We start from the raw sequence: 18,367 nt of genomic DNA, 5'->3' as shown, positions 1-18,367 counted from the left end.
TTGAAGGGATCCTTTAGGCCTTGGGCTAAGGACCAGCAGCATCAGCATTCCTGGACGTCTGTGAGAAATGCAGAAATGCAGAATCCCTGGCTCCACCTCAGACCTACTGCATCAGAATCTGTGCCTTAACAGGATGATTCACATATGGTAAATGTCTGAGGGGCGCTGATGTAAGTCACACCACCTGTCACCTGACAAACTCAGAGGCCCAGGGCTAGAGGTCACAGCTGTGACCAGGTGGCAGAGCTCACTCTCAACACTCCCGTGCAAATGGCCTCACCCAAGCCTGGGTCCACATGAATGAGCCATGGTGCTATACCTGTCACTCTGTTTTCCAAACCCAGAGTCATATTTTCTAGAAATTGGGAGTGGCAGAAAGGGGATGGGGGACAAAGGAAGTGAAAAGAAGGGGAGATGGAAAGGCATGTCTGGTCTCATTTCTCTGCAACTCCCAGGAAAGCCAGGGGGAAGGAAAGAAGGGCGTACTTGAAGGTGGAAGATGGGAGGAAAGGGGAATCTGCTGAGACTAACCCCAGCTAATAGCTGAGAGCAGGAACTCTGAAACCAGGTGTCTTGCTAATGGGTTTCAGCCCCAGGCAAGTTCATTATGGATTCAGTGAGACCAAGGAATGACAATAGAATGTTCTTGGGGTGAAAGGGTTTATTACCTGGCTTGTTCTCCTGGCACTAGGTTGAGCACTAGAATTATGTCTGCATCCACCAGTCTGTAGGTCTGTAATCGTCCTTCATCTTTGCCTCTGCCCAGAGCACTGGGCAGAGTTTTTTATACAGTTTCTCAGTCAATAATAGCTAATTGCCTAGGGTGTGGAAGCAGTAGCCTAGCAGCAGACCAGTTACATCATCAAGTAGTTTAGGTTCAGGTGAGGATCCTGGCATAGGAACCTTCACTTTATCCACAGCAGGGCACCCAGGTTCAACTCCCAGCTCTGCTGCGTAGTAGCAACGTGATCTCAGACAAGTCACTTGACTTTTCTCTGCATCTGTTTTTTCAGCTGTAAAATAGTATTTGTAAAGTGCTTAGCACTGGGCACTATGTTAGCACATAATACTCTCTAGGGAAATGTTAAATAATAAAAATAATATGCTGACAGAAAAATTAATAGACTAGACAGTGGAGGGAATCGCAGAAGAAAGCAGCCGTCCAGCTCAACAGATTTATATTGATTATCTCCTATATGCCAGACATGCTGAGTCTCAGGGATACAAAAATGAAGATTCCTGGCCTTTGGAGGACCTCACAGTCTAGTGGGGTTTGGGAGCAAGGTGTTTGCATTCAGCATTCCCTGTTCCATTTAAAAAAATCAATGTCTCAATAGACCAGTGGGTGTGTGGTAGGCACTGTCAGAAAAGGATCTCATTAAAAAGAAAAAGTCTCATTTTACAGAGGATGAAATTGGGAGAAATGTCCATTTTATTAGCGTGAAGCTCTTTTCATAAGCACCAAATTCCAGCCTTCAAGGTAGCTTTTGAAATAAATACTATTGTTATAGTTGCAGGATTTAATTTTTAAAGGACTTATTTGAGGGACACCTAGCTTTATACACTTAGCTCCTTCTCAGTAGCAGGAGAGCTTCCTTATTGCTACTTAACGATAGGGTAGATTAACTCCTTGAAGAATAATATTAACTTCTCAACCACTAGATACTGCCAGCTTTCCCCTTAACTGTGTGAAGCAGCATATTCCTAGGCAGTCTAAAAGCAAAGAACAGCCCACTGATACATCACCTCTCTGACCTGCTTCATTACCAGCAGTGGTTGTGAAAAGTAACAAGAAAATAGCACACACATCACACTCCTAACAAATCAGATCATTTCCACTTCCCAATGAGGCCTCCATATTTGGAAAGGGCAGTAAACACCAGTGAACCCTAGTGTATTAGGCTTCAACCTGAATATCTTATCTTTATTTGCCATTGGTGCAACATCAGTTCAAATGCTGGGCCCCCGGCATTGTAACAAAGTGAACAATCTTGTTTGCTCTTCAAAGTCATCAGGCATTAAAGACCCATACCTGCCAACCCACCAACAGGGCCTAACAGGGCCTTAGGAAACAGGGCCTAACCATCCTTAGGAAAGCAAGGATTTCCAACTGTGAAGACTGGAAACTAGTTTGAGTTACTACTGCACTTGTGGTTTTGTTAAAATCTTAAAAACTCTGTTTTTACCAAGAAGAAAGTGAAAAGTTTCTGTTAACTTAATTAAAATATAAACATAATCTCTGATTTCCTCCCCCTTCAAATGATAAGGAAATAGACGGAAAGTTAACAAGCCACAGCTCACCTCGTGTAACCCTGTGGGGATGGATGACCGGCCAGCACTGCAGAGGGGTGGCGTACATCTACAGACTCTACAGACATGTGGTGTCTTAGAGTGCAAATGCCCACTCATGAGCTATTCATCTGGGCCTCAAATCAATCCCCTGAGGCCAGCAAGCAGGGCTTCTTATTGGTCCCAAAGAGCAACAAAGGAAACTGAGGCTTGGTGAGGGCAAGTGACACCGGCTCCAGGTGGGAGTCAGTGCCAGGATTTCATTGCTAGTCCTTCCTTTTTGGCTGCTCCCCATTAACCTAAGTCAGTGCAACCTTTCCAGAGTTAATAGAGTCAGAGAAGGTAAACTAATGAAATGCCTAGATTTTCCAAGGTCAACAATGAAGCAAATATTTTCAACCTCATTCCTAGAGACTTTTGCTCATGCTGCTAATGAAGCTCACTGGTTTGCATGTTAGCTCCTTTATCTTTATTTCCTCGCCTCTTGTGGATAAAGTGAAGGTGCCTGTGGCCAGGATTTTCACCTGGCCCTGGTCAGCTTGCTCACTACACACAGGTGGGCAATATGTTGTTATTGACTCTATATAAAGAGCTCCACCCAGTGCTCTGGGCGACACGGTGGCACAGCTGCAAGGCTGCAGGTGAGCAGAGATGAGACTGGAGTGGTGGCAGTGCCAAGGACAGAGACTGAGATGGCTGCATGGGTGGAGAGGCCCAGAGGCAGGGAGTGGCTTGCTGCATGCAGACTTGCTCTGAGTGGACAGGATTCTAGTGATTGACCTGCCACTGTGGAAATAAAGTTGGGTATAAACCCTTTCACCCCAAGAATGTTGCACTGTCATTTCTTTGGTCTCACTGAATCCATAGTGAACTTGCCGGGGCTGAAACCCACTGGCAAGACAGTTTTTGTAAGAGATACATGCCAATGGGGGAAGGGGAAGGCAGCTAGGTGAGGGCGTGCAGCAAGCCTCACACCAGGGACGATCTTCTGGTCCAAGAGAAATCAACACCATGAACACAAAGACCCAACATCTTGGCTAAAAGTTATCTGGATGCAGCTGAGATAGCACAGTGACTTTATCAAAACTATGGTAGTCTGAACACCAGTAAGTAGTTAATGTTACCCTGAGGACTAGGATTCATACCTCCTTCCCCTACATCCTCTCCCCCGGCCATCCCCACTCACACAAATCAAAAACCTCTTCGAGTCCTTGGCTTTCTTCTATGTATTTTTTTTCTTCAGTCCTAACCATTGAATTCTTAGCCTTTGTAGGAAGGAGAAGGCAAATAATATCAGCATTCCAGGTACATCAAGTCAGGCCTTTTCCTGTGAGCTAGGTCCTACTCTGATCTTACAGATAAGAAATCTGTGGCTCAGATGTTAATGACCTTGCCCATATTCCCACACCACATTAATGGTGGACAGCTGGCTTTGTCCCACTCCCAAACCATCTTGTCTATGCTGTTTCAGTGATCCATGGACCAGCAGCCTCTGCATCTGTGGGAGCTGGTTAGAAATGCAGGATCTCAGTCCCCAACTGAATCAGAATTGGACCTTTAACAACATCCCCAGGTGCTTCCTGTCCATGTGTTGAAACGCACAGCCCCACCACATGGCTGCAGAGAAGAACCATCTCTGAGAGCAAACAGCAGCCTCAGCTCCAGTGGTGTTAAACCTCATTCAGCATCCCAACTTGTGGACCCAAATACACTGATGCTTGTATGACACCAAGTACCATGTGAGCCCTGTTTAACACAGTCAGATTTTTATTCTTAAAAGGCAGTCTTGACAGAACTGCACAAAGCAGACGACACATCAACCACAGTCAAATGCTAAGGGAGAAGCTAAGAGAAGCTGCTGAGTCAGCACTGTCCATTGCCCTCTGGTGGGGCACAATGAGGAAGCCTACATGTGGAATGAGTCTCCAGAAGTTCAGAAACACTCTCCAACCCGAAGGTCACAAGGCATCAGCTACAAAAACCATCCACTGACAGAGGAGAAACTTGGAACAAAACACTTTTAACTAAGGAGAAGACCTGTTAGAAGAGAAAATCCTGGAAGACCCAAAGACAAACAAGGAGGAAGGAATTATCTAGCTATTTTTCCAAAAGCAGAAAATCTGGCCTGAAACTGATGCCCTATTTCTGCATTGTTCTTACCACATTTTTTCTTATTACTTGTCTTTCTACCTAGCCACAGTAATAAGTAAATAACTTGCTTTTTTTTCACTCATACACCATAAATCCACCACTTTTAAATGTACAATTCAGCAGTTTCTTGTGTATTCACAAAGTTGTGCAATCACCACCACTATCCCATTCCAGAATATTTTCATCACCCCAGAAAGAAAACCCATACCTATCAATAGTCACTCCCCATTCCCCCCTCTCCCCACCCCCTGGCAACCACAAATGTACTTTCTGTCACTATGGATTTATCTTTTCTAGACATTTCATAATGGAATCATAATATATGGCCTTTGTGTTTTTTCCAGATAACATATTTTCAAAGTTTATCCATGTTGTAGCATTAATCAAATTTCATTCCTTTTTAAGGCTGATTGGTATTTCATTGCATGGACCTACCACATTTTGTTTATTCATCATTTGGTGGACATTTGGGTTATTTCCACTTCTTGACTATTAAGAAATTTTGTGTACAAGTGTTTGCATGAATATGTTTTCTATTTTCTTGGATATATACCTAGGAGTGAACCTGGTCATGAGGTACCCCATGTTTAAAATTTTGAGGGACTACCTGTTTTCCATTGTGGCTGCACTATTTTACATGCCCACCAGCAATGTAATGTATAAGGATTTCTTCACATCCTCACCAACAGTTGTTAGTATATGTCTTTCTGATCATAACCATCCTGATGGGTGGGAAGTGGTATCTCATTGTGGTTTTGATTTGTATTTCCCTGGTGAGTAAGGTTTTTGCACATCTTTCCATCTGGTTATTGGCCATTTGTATTACCTTCTTTGAAGAAATGTCTATTTAAGTCCTTTGCCCATTTTTAAATTGAATTATTTGCCTTTTTGTTGAGTTAAAAGAGTTGTTTCTCCTTGCTATTTTTTGAAACACCAGTTGTCTTCCTGAAAAGGTCTTCTCCCAAATATCCACTGTTCTTCGACAGGACTTCCCTCTGTACCTGGAACCATTTTCCTCTAATGACCTCAAAAGAGTTCCATTCTCCCCTCCTGCTCCCTTCATCCCGGATTCTTTGCGACCTGAGTGTCATGCCTACCCTCCTTTTTATCTACAACTAGCTCTCCTGTGGTCACTAGAACTCAGAAAATTTACGGGATTAAGAACCAACTTCACAATAGGTTCTTTGGCCCCGAGGAGAGACTCACTCAGTCGCACTCTGTACTAGGCATGGTCTTTTTCATGCTCTGGAAATGATTTATATGCAGGCACAAGTACAAGTCTGTACACTCCTGCTTCATTATGCCACCAACCAAAATGCCCCCTCTCCTCTCCACAAAAGTGCTACTACCCATCATTTACAACACTTTCATAGTGTAGTCCCTTCATGGAGACATGAGCCATCACAGCTTAAAATGGCTTCTCTCCACTCTAAAATACAGCAATCACCTACAAAGTTCATTAATCAATCAATATACATTTTTAATGATTGCCCCTATGCTATAGGGACATACTAGGTGAAATCACCCCACCCACAGATGGTGTTAAACAACATACTAGAATTGCTGGAGTGTACTAATTCAGTAATGGCATACTAGAAGATATACATAACCTCAAAAATGTTCTCTGTTCTGGGAAATGTTTAATTGAATAAATATAACCAAATTTTTTTGTTGTTGATACTGTTTACTGTAGCACTTCTCAGAGTCTTTGATAGGATGATGCATGTGTTGAGAATCTCTAAAAGAGGAAAAAATAATAGGTAGTGCTTCCCACTTGATTTGCCCTTTTCAAGAGCACACCTACTAACAGCCATTCCCATAGCATTCTCCTGACGAACTCTGGGAACTGCTTAGCTAATCCAATTGCTGTTCAATTCGATCAGCTGGGCGGCATTGAGTAGAAACTATATTTTCTATTGGAGTAAGGAACCAGACTTGCTTTATTTTAGAATGTCATCAATTGGAAGTCACTTTATTTACATGCTGGGTTACAGAAAAAGAAACTATACATTACTTGTCTTCATACTTTTTAGACTCATCTGGGTTCTGAAACTGGAAAATGATAAAACATGAAAAAAGGTATCTTAGATTTAAGGTAGTGCAGTATAATCCCAGTTTTAATTTAAAAACACACTCAAAGCAGGTTAAAGAGAGCAGTGTTCCAGGAATGGGCTTTGACTCTCTATGACCCAGTAACAACAGCCCTGATAACAAAGAGAAATAAAGTATCGTAATGACTGTCTCACAACAGCCTTATCCAAGGGAGCAAAGATATCAGGTGGTTATGTGCTCAGTAGAGTGGACTACAGTGATAAGAAGCCTCCCCTACACTGGAAAATAATCCTAGCAGCAAAAATTAGGGGTAACACCCAAAATATAAACAAGTTATGGAAAGGTATTTTAAAATAGAAATGTTTCCTACTCACATTAAGTAGGAGAAACCCTTTAACTAGTGAATCTTAAGAATTAGAACTGGAAAGGTCGTTTCTTCACTGAGTGCTGATTACAATCAGGAAGACAGGCATGAACCTTGCAGTTTTATCTACTAAAACATTAAATGGTACACTTGAGTTTTTGAGTAGGTTTCTGATTTTACTGATAGGTTTATCTAAGGCTAATCATTTTTAAACTAAAACAAAGCACAAATGGAAAATTGAGATAAAGCATGATGGTCAGCTGGGATTCCATTTGGCACATGACACAAGAACTAGTTAAGTGTCGACCTCCTCTGACACCTAGTTCATTTGGGTGCTACATAAACCTTATCCCTTCCCTAGCACGTCAACTCAGGAACCCTCCTGATTCAAGCAGACAACTGCCCCAAAGCCTCTGTGACACAAAGCAGCTGAAATCCAAGGCCATAATCTAGGCCATGGTAAGTCATGGTGAGCTCTCAGGACAGGACCATAGCTTGGGGAACAAGGAAAAGAGATTAAGATTGGGCTGCACCCAAATAGTGCTTGATTTATATGCTAAATGGCAGAGTAGCACTTTAGTGCACAGCTGTCCCTGAAAGTCAGCCCCCTGATCAGAGCAAGAGAGGATCTCAGTCACCACCACTACCGCCATCCTCCAGAAGGAATGCAAGGCCTTTGCCAGGTCTGACCACCCCAGAACATCTGACACGGGATGCACTTCACCTCTCCCGGAGGCCTGGGCAGGCTGTCCATTCAGAAAAGGCATCATGGTGCAAATTGTTTTTAAGTTTGCTTGTAAGTAATTCAACCTGTTCAATCTTAAGTTCAAACTGCCAGAACTCTGTGCAGCCTCCTCTGCACAAACGTTGGAGATCCCCACAGAAAGGAAATAGGGTAATTTTGGATGTTTATCAGTATTGGGGCCACCAATCTCAGTTTGTCCAAGAGAAATCTAGAAACCAGAAACTAAGTATTTTACAGTATGAAAGGAAGGGGGAATCCTATATTTTTTTGTGTGTAAAATTCATTCATTTGAAGAGCAATCAGAATAGTCAAAACTGTACAATGATGACTGGCAGTTATTGGAAATATGAAATGCTTTATGCAAGTTCCTAAAACACCCATCTCTATTAATGAGGTATTAATACAATGGCATTTCAGAACAAACCTCGCTTCTCTTACTGTCTCTCACTCTGTAAGTCTGTGGTTCTCTAGGCTTGGACTAGCAGCACCGGCATCATCTGGAACTAGTTAGAGATGCAAATTATTGCCACCACTGTCCCCCACCACCACCCCCGCCCCATTCCCCCTAGACCTAGAGAATCAGAGACTCTGGCAGCGCAGCCCAACAGTCTGTGGTGGAACAAGTGGTCCAGGTGACCCTGATGCTCATGTTTGAGAACTCCTGCCCTAGGGTCAGGGACAAATGCAGCACCTGGGGGGCTCAGGAGCCTGACTAAACAATGATTAACTGAGTGAGAGGCAACTTCACCTGTTCTTGCCTCCGATTACCACTGGCTCTTAATCTCAGCCTGATTTCACTGAGGAGGGGTTGAGTCCTTTGCTCAAGGTTGCTGTTAGAGACCAAGCTATAGCTCCAGCCCAGGGTTGGCTGACTCATCAACCTTAGACCTCAAACAGGGGTCTTACCAACACGCCAATTCTGGGGCCCAGAACTCTGAACATTGATAAAGGCAACCCCAGAGGTCTAACCTACACCATTTTGCTTCCCTCAGGTAAACATGGCATCTAGAGCCTCAACCTTTAAAATCAAAAGAGAGGTGGATTTAAGGGAAAAGAAAAAAAAAAAAACTTCCAAAGGCATAAGCAACTAACCGGCTTGGTGAGGAGAGGGTAGAGGGGAGAAGGCTTAGATGTATGGTTATAATTAAAAGAATTTGTCAATTCAAAAAACAATGAAGAGCATAGACACAATAAGACATAAATGGTGCTTTTAAGTTTTCTTAAACTTTCATTTCTATTTCCTCAACCAAGCCTCTCAACACCCCTGCAATGAAAGGTGATAAGGTTGTTCATTTCTATTTCCTCACCCAAGCCTCTCAAACACCCCTACAATGAAAGGTGATAAGGTTGTTATTCCCATTTGGCAGAAGAGAAAACTGAGTTCAGAGTGGTTGACCGTTTGTCTATGAGCAGTCATCAGCTGCAAAGCTAAAACTTGACCTCGGGTCTGACTCTGTAACCTGGGTACCCACACCAAGTTTCCCACATCTGGAAATCTGCCCCAAGTTAGATTCCCCCAAGGAAAAGGCAAAGAAAAAGCAGCAGAAATGGTGAGCCCCTAAACCATGGCACTTGGGCAATGTGAGGGTGCCCCTTTAAGAACTTAACACACAAACCCCACAGCCAAGGTGTTCAGCCAAAAAAGAAAAAAAGAAGAGGCATATTTCTAGCCTGCATAATCATTTCTGGACCAATTCCCACTAGCAGCCTCCAGGGCTAACAGCAGCTCACTGCCTGGCTGAAACTCCTCCACTCCCCCCACCCCCCACCCCCCACCCCAGCTTATGACAACGCAGCTCTGACTCGTGCGCAGGCAAAACCCCAAAACTCAAAACAAGAAGTGAAAAAAGTAGAGCCAGGAGAACCATCGACATCTTCCACACCTGAACAATCTCACAAAGCCAGTCGCAGGGGCCTAAGGACGCCTGGAACACGATTTTAGAAGACGGCAGGATTTGGTGGGCATTCTTGTGGATCCACCGGCCCCATTCCTTCCCACCCAATCCCTGAGGAAGCACAGAAAGGAGGGAGGGCTCATTACAAGTCCGAGGGCCAGAGCCCAGGGCAGACACACCCAGGCACTCTGTCCGAAGGAAGTCTATCAGCCCCAACTCTCCACCTGGGCCTTTCCTTCAAGCCCTGTCCCCTGCGAAGATGAGCAGGGTGGGTCGGTGGGGCGCCGTGAACCTGAGGAAAGGCTGGAGGAAATACCGGGCCATCCACATACCCCTGCCACGTTGTCCCGTCCTGTGTGTGAGGCTGGATTCCGGCGCGCTCCGCGAGCGCTAACTCGGAACCTGGCGCCCTCCGCCACGTCTGAGGTTGGGGAGGAGCACCTCCCAGCTAAGCGCCCGGGAGGCAGGATGCCCTGCCCCACAAGAGAGCCTACCTCAGTGTTAGCAGGAATGATTTTCCTAGAAGACGCAGAGAAGCGAGGATCGGGGTGATTCGTGGATTCAGCCGGGAGTGGAGGAACTCAGCCCAAGGGCGCAGCGACCCGCTCGGCTCCACCACGATGGGGTCTCGGGGTGGCGCCCCGGGCACCCATCCTACCGCGGGGACAGTGCGGAAAGAAAGCCTCCATCCTCAACTTTCTCTGAAAAAACTGTTCCGCTCCGCGGCAAGCCCAACACTGCCCGCACCCCAGGTCCCAGGCTTGGGGAGAAGCGGAAACCGAGTCCCTATGGGTGCGCAGTCCCCACTCCCGCAGCCCGCCAACTTGAAAGCATCTCTCTGAGCGCCTGCCTACCCCTCCCGCCCCTCAGCCTGGTCCTCGCCCCTGCCGCCCGCCTCGGACCGAGCGCTGGGCTCCCCAGTCGCCGAGGCGGCTGCCGCCGCATTCCCCCGGACTGGCCTCTGCCTTCCCTGGCCCTACCGTGCGACCCGGTTCGTGTCCCGGCAGTGCCAGCTCGCGGCACGCGTCTCAGCAAGGAGAGGCCCCTCCGGGGGCTACCCCGCGCGGGGCTCCGGGCTCCAGACGAGGCTCGGCCCGCCCGGGTGCTGGCTCGCCGCCGCTCGCGGCTCCCGCGCCCGCTCCGGCTGCGGCGCGCGGGGAGGGAGGGGTGGGGGGAAAACTCCGGCAACTCCAACTCCGGGCGCTGGAGCTCCAGCTGCAGCCGCGCGCCCGCCGCCTGCCCGCTGCCGAGTGCGAGCGCCTGCACCGCCAACCTGCACCCGCGGCCGCCTCTGAGCATGCCCAGTGCCGCCGTGGGCGAGCCCGGCCCGGGGCAGAGAGCTGCGGTGGGGGCCCGGGGGCCGGGGGCCGGGGGCCGGGACCCGCCTCGGGCACCAGACCGCAGGCGGTGAGGTGGAGGGAGGCCGCGGCCAGGGCCAGGGAGGGGGCTCTGCAGCAACTGGGCGGGGAAAGACGGTGGGCGGAAAGCGATGCAAGTTGCACGGGCTGTGGGAAGTTTGTGGGCTAGAAACGTGAGCTGTTTCTGTGAGCCTCTGTAAGACGGTATTGGAGGGGACAGCGAGGAAACATTTATTCTCCAGGGGAGATAGAGTGGGCCCAGCAGATGGGTTTTATCCATTGCACTCGTTCTTTCGTGCCTACGTCGCAAACTCAAAAAGCTAACGGGGCCTGGCGGGCAATGTAAATGAGTGAAACGGGGAGGAGGCGGCGAACTGGAGAGATCTGAAGGCAAGAGGGACTCTGCTAAGTGCCCATTGCTGTCATGGAAGAATTCAGGCCTGCTTTTGCTAGATTTTCCGATTTTCAAGAAATGACCAGATATTTCTGTTTTTTTCATGATATTTATATCTTGATTAGAAATTCAATTAAAAAAAAAACCAAAACACTCTGGACCAAATAAGGCATGTCTGGGTTCCTTCCCTGCTCAGTCCTACAGATAGCCAATGTGAGGATCGTGATTTCTGCATTCTTTAGCAAAGGTTTCTGCATTCTTTCACTCACTTGTGCCTGAGTGCCCACTGTTTTGGAAAGGATCTACGATTCAGATGGCCCTCAAAGTACTACTAATCACTAATGGAAATTGGTTTTCCGAATAAAAAAGAGCTATAGATAAATGCTGGGGCTTTTAAGAAGAAAAGCCACTGACACGGAAAGGAGTTGTGAGAACTAACAATTGGGAAATATCATTCATAAAATAAAAGAGTGGGGAGGGAGTCACTACAATAACAGTAACAGGGCTCTGCTGGGGCATTTTGAAGTCTGAAGAAAAAGAACAACCATTAATAGTGATCCTGTCTTTATTTTACATTTTGATATGTTTCATCATGCATAATTTTTTTGCATTAACCTTTTTAATATTTCATTAAAATACTTAGTTAATTACTGAGCTCTTTGATGTCCCCTGAAGTTTTGTGGCCCTCCTACCCTCACCCATGTCCTACCCTCACCTACGTCACCCTACAGTGTTAGACTGTAGTAGACTGATCTGCTTGGTTAATGGAAAAGGGGCGAGAAATAGCACACTGACATGGTAAGGAGGGTTGGAGTAGTGGATGGGGGCTGAGGAAGAGCAGTTGATTGCCAGTTTGTGAGACCTGAACTTCATTTTGTAGGCTGTATGGGGTGAGCAAAGATGCTGGGAGAAGCGAATGACATAATCCAAAGGGAACTCCAGGAAGGTGGTTTGGAGGGGGAAGAATGGGAGAAATTGGGATTCCTAAGGCATATGCACTCTTGTGGTTTTATGAAAATCTGAGGAATTTCCCTAATAAAGTCACTTGTGCTCAGCTTATCACTGGAGAGGCATGCCTTAGGACTAGGTTAGTACCAAAATAGGGTTCCCGGGTCCTCGTCTAAACTTCAGCTGTTTCCTACCAGGTTTCCATTTGCAAATGGCTCTAAGTTGCACTTTCCTCATCTGTGAAATGGAAAATGATTTTCACAGTGTTGTTTGTGAGGATTAATAGAAATAAGGTATGTCTAAGGGCTTTGAAAACTTTGAGAGTTTAGATTTAAGGCATTGTCCTTACCTACACATCATCTATATGAAATCTGAATTTAAACAAGGAAGTTCTATGGCTTTACAAAAATTGTCAAGTAGCAAAGCTTCTTTGATTTAGCAAGTTTTTTTAGTGTGTTCAGGATTCTGTTGACAAATCTTTAGAATGAGCTTTTGGGTAATTCAACAATTTTGTAAAGTAAGATGTCCCTGTGGTTATTGCCAGTCATCCATCAGAAGATATGTGTGTGTGTGTGTATGTGTATCAGATCTAGCTCAAGATGACTCCCCCACTCTGCACAATTCTCTCTCTCTCTCACCTACAGGTTATCAGCGCAGACTGCCTCCATGAGACAACAGGGACTTCCCTTAGTGTCCTGGCTGACTCTCCCTGCAGGTGAGCTCATGGTTGCTGCCTTCATGCGAAACAAACCAACACTTATCTATGGGAAGCATTTTAAGTATGCAGAGCTCTCAAAGAAAAAAGAAATGCTTGGGTATTTACACAAGAAGCCGTCCAAAGGTTTTGGAGGAAGTACATAGCCCAGGACCTGTCACATAACTGGTAGTTACAAATATTTGCAGAATAAATAGCAATTTCTATTATCAAAATCTTCTGCATCTCTCTTCTACCTCCCATAGTTCCTAAGAATTATTACTTCAAAAAAAATCACAATAACGACAAGATTGTAAAGAAAAGAGCAGGATGTAAACATTTTTAAAGGGCTCTGGCTCTACCTTTACAAGTAAAATGTTTTGTCTACTTAAATTTTAAATTAATTGTAATGTTTTAAGTTATTTTTACTAGTAGTAGTAAATAATACATGGTGTTATAATACATGATATTAAATAATAAACACAAACAAGCTCAGTAAAGAGAAAAAGTAAGTTTGCCTTCCCCAAGAACTATTGTTGCCAGTTACAGAAATCCTCTATGCACATAACAGGCATAGTTGGGTTTTTTCCCCCCTTAAAGCCTAATCATGAAACCATAGTACTGAAGGAGCCCTTATAATTCATCTAGATGCCAAATTACAGACTTTTAAATTGCTATTGTACTTTGGAATGGAAAAGGAACCTATGAAGGCAGTTTTCTCTTCAGACAGAAGTAAGTGGTAAGGACACCAGATCACATGGTAAACTCCTCCTTCTGAGCATTAAATGGTGCAAGAAAAAAAAAATGAGTTTACTAGGGTTCTCCTGAAACCCTTAATGCCCACTGTCAACCTCAACCTCAAACACCCATGGATTTTGATGACCTAGGTTGTCTAGGGCTGTAAGGAAGTGATGTCTGAATAATGAATTGAATGAATTGACATGGACAAAGATAGTGGGATCTAGGGAATTGTGCATTTTAACACAACTATTTTTAATAGCATCACTTATGAAGTAGCATCATCAATCACAATATATCTTCAAGACTAGTAAAGCCTATTTAAAAAAAAGTCCTTCTACTATACAACATGGCTAATAGCATTTTAAATTCTTCATTCTGATGATGTGATTTCAGGTAAAAAATTCAGGAAGTCTCAATTTATCAACTTTTAGGTTGATCCACTTGAAACTGTTTGTCATAATCACTTGAAGATTTGCAATTTCATGTGGTTCAATCGACCAAAAATTTCTCATTGTCTTTAGACCTGGAAGGATCTTTCCTTTGTTTGGAATATCATTCATTTTCCCACAAGACTTGTGTCACTAAGCCAGCTCAGAAAAATGTATTTAATGTTTGCAGAGACATTGCAGTGGTACCAGAGTTGGTTCCATTCTCTATAAAGGTCAAGAAAGAAGAGGCAATTTCTTTTCCTCTCTTGGTGAGTTGGTCTTAAAAGACATAAAAATCTTCTTTAGCTCCTTTCTGCTCCTTTTGCACCTTCTCTGGTGTTCTCCTGAGACCTTTTCCATGCACCTCCTGTCCTTCCTCATTCTGGCTTTAGTTCCCTATCCCACCTAGGCTGGCTGTTGCTCTCTATTCTTAAAATTCAGCATTCCTTTAATATACTGCAAGCTGGAACTGAGTAAGAGAATGTGATTAAACTAATTCACACTCATGTGTGGAAGACTATCAACCATTCCAAAGATATACACAAATTAAAAAGTATTTTGTGGTCTCAAAGGAACATCTCCCTAATAAAATTTTCAGGCATGAAAAGTGATAAGAGAAAGAATTCTGTTAGTAAGGGGTAGAAATAATACTGAGGAAGAGGAACTTTAAGTTCAGTTCCCTATCATCTTAAATTTTGTCATTTATTCCCATCCTCCTCCTTCAAAACTATTAATTAAAAAAAAATTTGGGGGGTTTTATTTTGCTTTTCATGGTGACTTCCCTGGCGATAGCATTGAGTGTCCCCAGGCTGGGATAGCCTATGGCTGTTGTGTGTATATGTTATTTGTAAATTGGGAATGAAATGTTCCAGTGACAATGGGTCTAGGAGACCTCCAAAATTCAAATGGGCTCAGGGAGCTTATGCTTGAGACCCTATTCTGTTTCCCACACTATCAGTGTTAGTCTATGGGTTTACTCTTTAAGGAGTCCAGTGGGCTTATAACAGGACTCCACCTTTTTTGATGAGTTGCATGGTATAACATTCTGTCCCTAATTTACTAAATAATTAGCCTTATTCACACCTTTCCAATCAGATTTTTAGTTCCTTGAGTGCCAGAACAAGGCTTAAGGATCTTCAGTTTCCCTCTCCCTGTGCCTAGCACAGAAGCAGCGGTAGCCCATCCACAAATGACAGTTTCAAGCTGTCACCATTCAGGTGAGTCATCAGAGACAGAAGACAAATAGTTCATTATCTTTTCTCTAAAAAGCTAAGGAAGCTGATTTTTAGAGCATACACAGACATGTAAAATTGCATCTGTGGTATAAGTTTTTCAATCAAAGGCATAGGCTATTAAAAATATATGATAGAAATAGTGTGCAAAGGAAAGGAAGGCCTACTTGAAGAAATAATAATCTAAATGAGGTCTGCAGGATAGATTAAAGTAGTTAAGTAGACAAAAAAAGGAGCAAAGAAAGAATTTCCAGCAGAAAAAAACAGCAGGTGTGAGGGCACTACCTGGGAGGGGGTGTGAAAAGTTAGGAGGTTCTGAAAGGTCTTTAAGTTTCACCTGTCTCTAATCCGGAGACTTTGGATGTAACTCAACATCCAATAAGGACAACTGCCATAAGGAAGTAAACTGTCCTCAGCAAGAAACATCAAACAATCTGGTGTTCAGAAGAAGCATACCATGGCAGAAAGGGCATGGATGTTATTTTGGACAGATCTGGGTTTGAACCTTGGTTTCACCTCCTTCTTGCTTATAACCTTTGGCAAAGTCTACAACTTCTCTAGATACCAGATTTCTTGTCTTTAAAAAAATGCACATTACTATCCACTTACAGTTTTAACTGGAGGCTTAAAAGGGGGCATATATTTAATGTATGTAGCCCAGTACCTGAGCCACAGTAAGTGCTGCATAAACATTACTTGCGTCCCATGACCACCCATCTTGGTAACTTCAGGAAAAACAGGAGGGGGAAACCCAGAGTGTGTTTTGAATTTCCAGTCTGAGCTGTTCCTTAAAAGCACTGACTGTTACAAGCAATCATATTATTTTATCTCCACAGATGTAATACAACAGTCCTGTTTTCACAAAAACAATTTTACTTACATACAGAGTGCTTTTTAAAAAATCCCACCTTCCTCTCCTGTTCAGATGTCCTAGTGTTTCTACCCATTACTCTATTTCCAAAGAAAAGGCCTAAGGGGGTTGATTAATAGTTTAGAGATTTCAGCATTTGTGTTTATTAAGTTAGGACTTAATTGAGATTTACTGAGACATTGCCCAGATGAGTAAGTTTAAACAGTGACTAGTTCTGAAGTTCAATCACACATAGCCAAGTATGATTCTTTTATCTCTTAACTTGCTTGAATTGAAAGTCTTGAAGAATAGTGTCCAGCAGAAAAATAAAAATATACTGTGGGTAAAATTGCAATATTTCTAGAATCTCTCCCTGGCCTTAGTACATCTCCATATCAATAGGTGTTTCCAAGGGGTGGAGAGAAGTAGTCCATCTCCATGTCAATTGGTAATTACATGGGGGAGCAGGGCATATCTGGACCAGAGAGGTTGGGTGGGGTCCCTTTTTGCAGCAGCGTCGTGAGAGGCAGGCAAGCCGAAATGGGCAACTGCTTGTAAGCAATAAGGTTTCTCCCACTTTATTTCTCCCTTCGACCTATTTTGGTTTCAAAGGTAATTTGCCCTGGGCTGGAAAATACTGTTCCCGCCCAGAGTTATGTATACAAAGATTGTTTTGATCACACTCTGCTGCAGAAGGGCCCCCACCTCAGCTCAGACCTAGTTTGTTGTATTAAGTTCAGAGTTTGGTAAACTGAACCATCCTCATTGCTCCTTCCTTTATTTCAGCCTAATTTCTGAAAGACCTATATTTGATTTAAAATAACTGTCCCCACCAAGATCTAGAAAAGCTGCTAGGCTTTGAGCTAACAAAGAATCCCTTATTCTGCCAGGACACAAGCAAGTCAGTGACCACACAGAGCTGATCTCTCTCCAAGTTTCTGTGCTGCCTGTTAAGAGGATAGAATGATGCAACACATTCACAGTCTGAGACAGAAAGGTCCCTCCATCATGTAGGCAGCTCTTTCTCTTCTGCTTGGTCCCCAGGCTCTCTGAAGATTAAGTGAAACCTGCTCCTGCTTCTCCATCCCTGGGACGCTCTTCAGGGACCTGTCCAGCCACCGGTGGCTCCATAATTTTCTGCTGCTATTACCTCACCTTGGGAACATGTGGCCTACAACCTGGCTCCTCAGAGGACGCTTCTCAGACTAGCAGCTGCCTCACTACTTGAAGCTTGTTGTGCAGATTCCTGTCCACCCCAGACCTGGTGATCAGAATCTTCATTTTAATAAAACTGCCAAGTAATTCATTTGGCATTGAAGTTTAAGAAGCCTGATGAGAACACCCTGCCAAGAAAGACAAGGAGGAAACAAAAGCACTTTAAAGGTGAGATCTATTTCATTTGCCCTGGATGCCCTTTCTTACTCTGGAGGCCCCAACTCTATGTATTTGAATCCAACCCAGCCTTCCTTCCAGTTGTCTGAAATGTCTCCTCTGTGGAAAGCATCACTATGATGTCAGCCAGAGGCACCCCACCCCCCAAACTCACTCACCTGTGTCTTTCCTTTGGCTCTTACCACAGTCTGTTTGTAAACATATAAATAGGTTTGCATGGGTCCAATCCATCCTGCTTCAGGCTTGAGACTTGACTGAACCTCCTTTATATCCTGAGAGTGTCTACCCCAGTGGGCCCTAGAAAAAACACTTATTTATTTATTAACAGGAAGGAAAGGAGAGAAGAAAGAGCCCCATTAGTGAAATAAGTATCTCTGAAAAACTGAGTTTAGCTCCAGGCATGGACTTGAGCCTGTTTGAAGCAAGAACCCAGGAACCATGTGGGGTTCAACCCAATCCCCTAAGCATGGAACTGTCCCAGTTCTCCAGAAGCTTACTGGACCAGATCAGATTCAAATCCACCCCATCACAGCACTCAACATCCAGACCTGGCCCAAAGCAGGCCTCTTCTAGAACAAAATTATAATCCCTTTGCTAGGGCTTTGACCCATGGCTAAGTATGATGTGGACTCTGAACAGACTACCTCTTCACCTACATTTTGTCCTATATCTAATCCCACTTGGAAGTTAATGTATTGATATTTTTCTCAAGCAAAAAAGTACTTTTGAAAATTTCAGATTCATCTGTTCTTTACAAAGAAATCTTATTGAAAAATATTTGGTGTTCCTAATTCAAGGAACTTTTTGGTAATGTAAAATTTTGTAATGTATCCG

At 44.1% G+C, this 18,367-nt stretch overlaps 1 protein-coding gene and 1 long non-coding RNA gene across 8 annotated transcripts in view; one reads left to right on the top strand and one right to left on the bottom strand.

Annotated features, from left to right (window-relative positions):
- Window positions 1-10,910, bottom strand: part of STXBP6 (syntaxin binding protein 6) — a 261,191-nt gene extending 250,281 nt beyond the window's left edge. The window contains exon 1 of one of the 4 annotated variants that reach the window (XM_073211422.1): window positions 10,477-10,910. In XM_073211422.1, coding sequence (XP_073067523.1) covers window positions 10,477-10,795 — 319 coding nt within the window. In that variant the 5' untranslated portion in view covers window positions 10,796-10,910. Of the gene's footprint in view, window positions 1-9,828; window positions 9,960-9,990; window positions 10,408-10,476 lie in introns of those variants that run through there. The other 3 variants (XM_073211423.1, XM_073211426.1, XM_073211425.1) reach the window with 3 other exon arrangements.
- Window positions 9,400-18,367, top strand: part of LOC140843104 (uncharacterized) — a 50,566-nt gene continuing 41,598 nt past the window's right edge. For 2 of the 4 annotated variants that reach the window (XR_012120585.1, XR_012120582.1), the window contains exons 1-3: window positions 11,011-12,911; window positions 14,250-14,328; window positions 17,186-17,524. This is a non-coding gene — a long non-coding RNA (uncharacterized lncRNA). Of the gene's footprint in view, window positions 9,560-10,808; window positions 10,904-11,010; window positions 12,912-14,249; window positions 14,329-17,185; window positions 17,525-18,367 lie in introns of those variants that run through there. The other 2 variants (XR_012120584.1, XR_012120583.1) reach the window with 2 other exon arrangements.

This window comes from Manis javanica, chromosome 8 (assembly GCF_040802235.1).
Source record: "Manis javanica isolate MJ-LG chromosome 8, MJ_LKY, whole genome shotgun sequence".
Lineage (NCBI taxonomy): Eukaryota > Metazoa > Chordata > Mammalia > Pholidota > Manidae > Manis > Manis javanica.
This window is presented reverse-complemented; position numbering and strand designations above follow the sequence as displayed.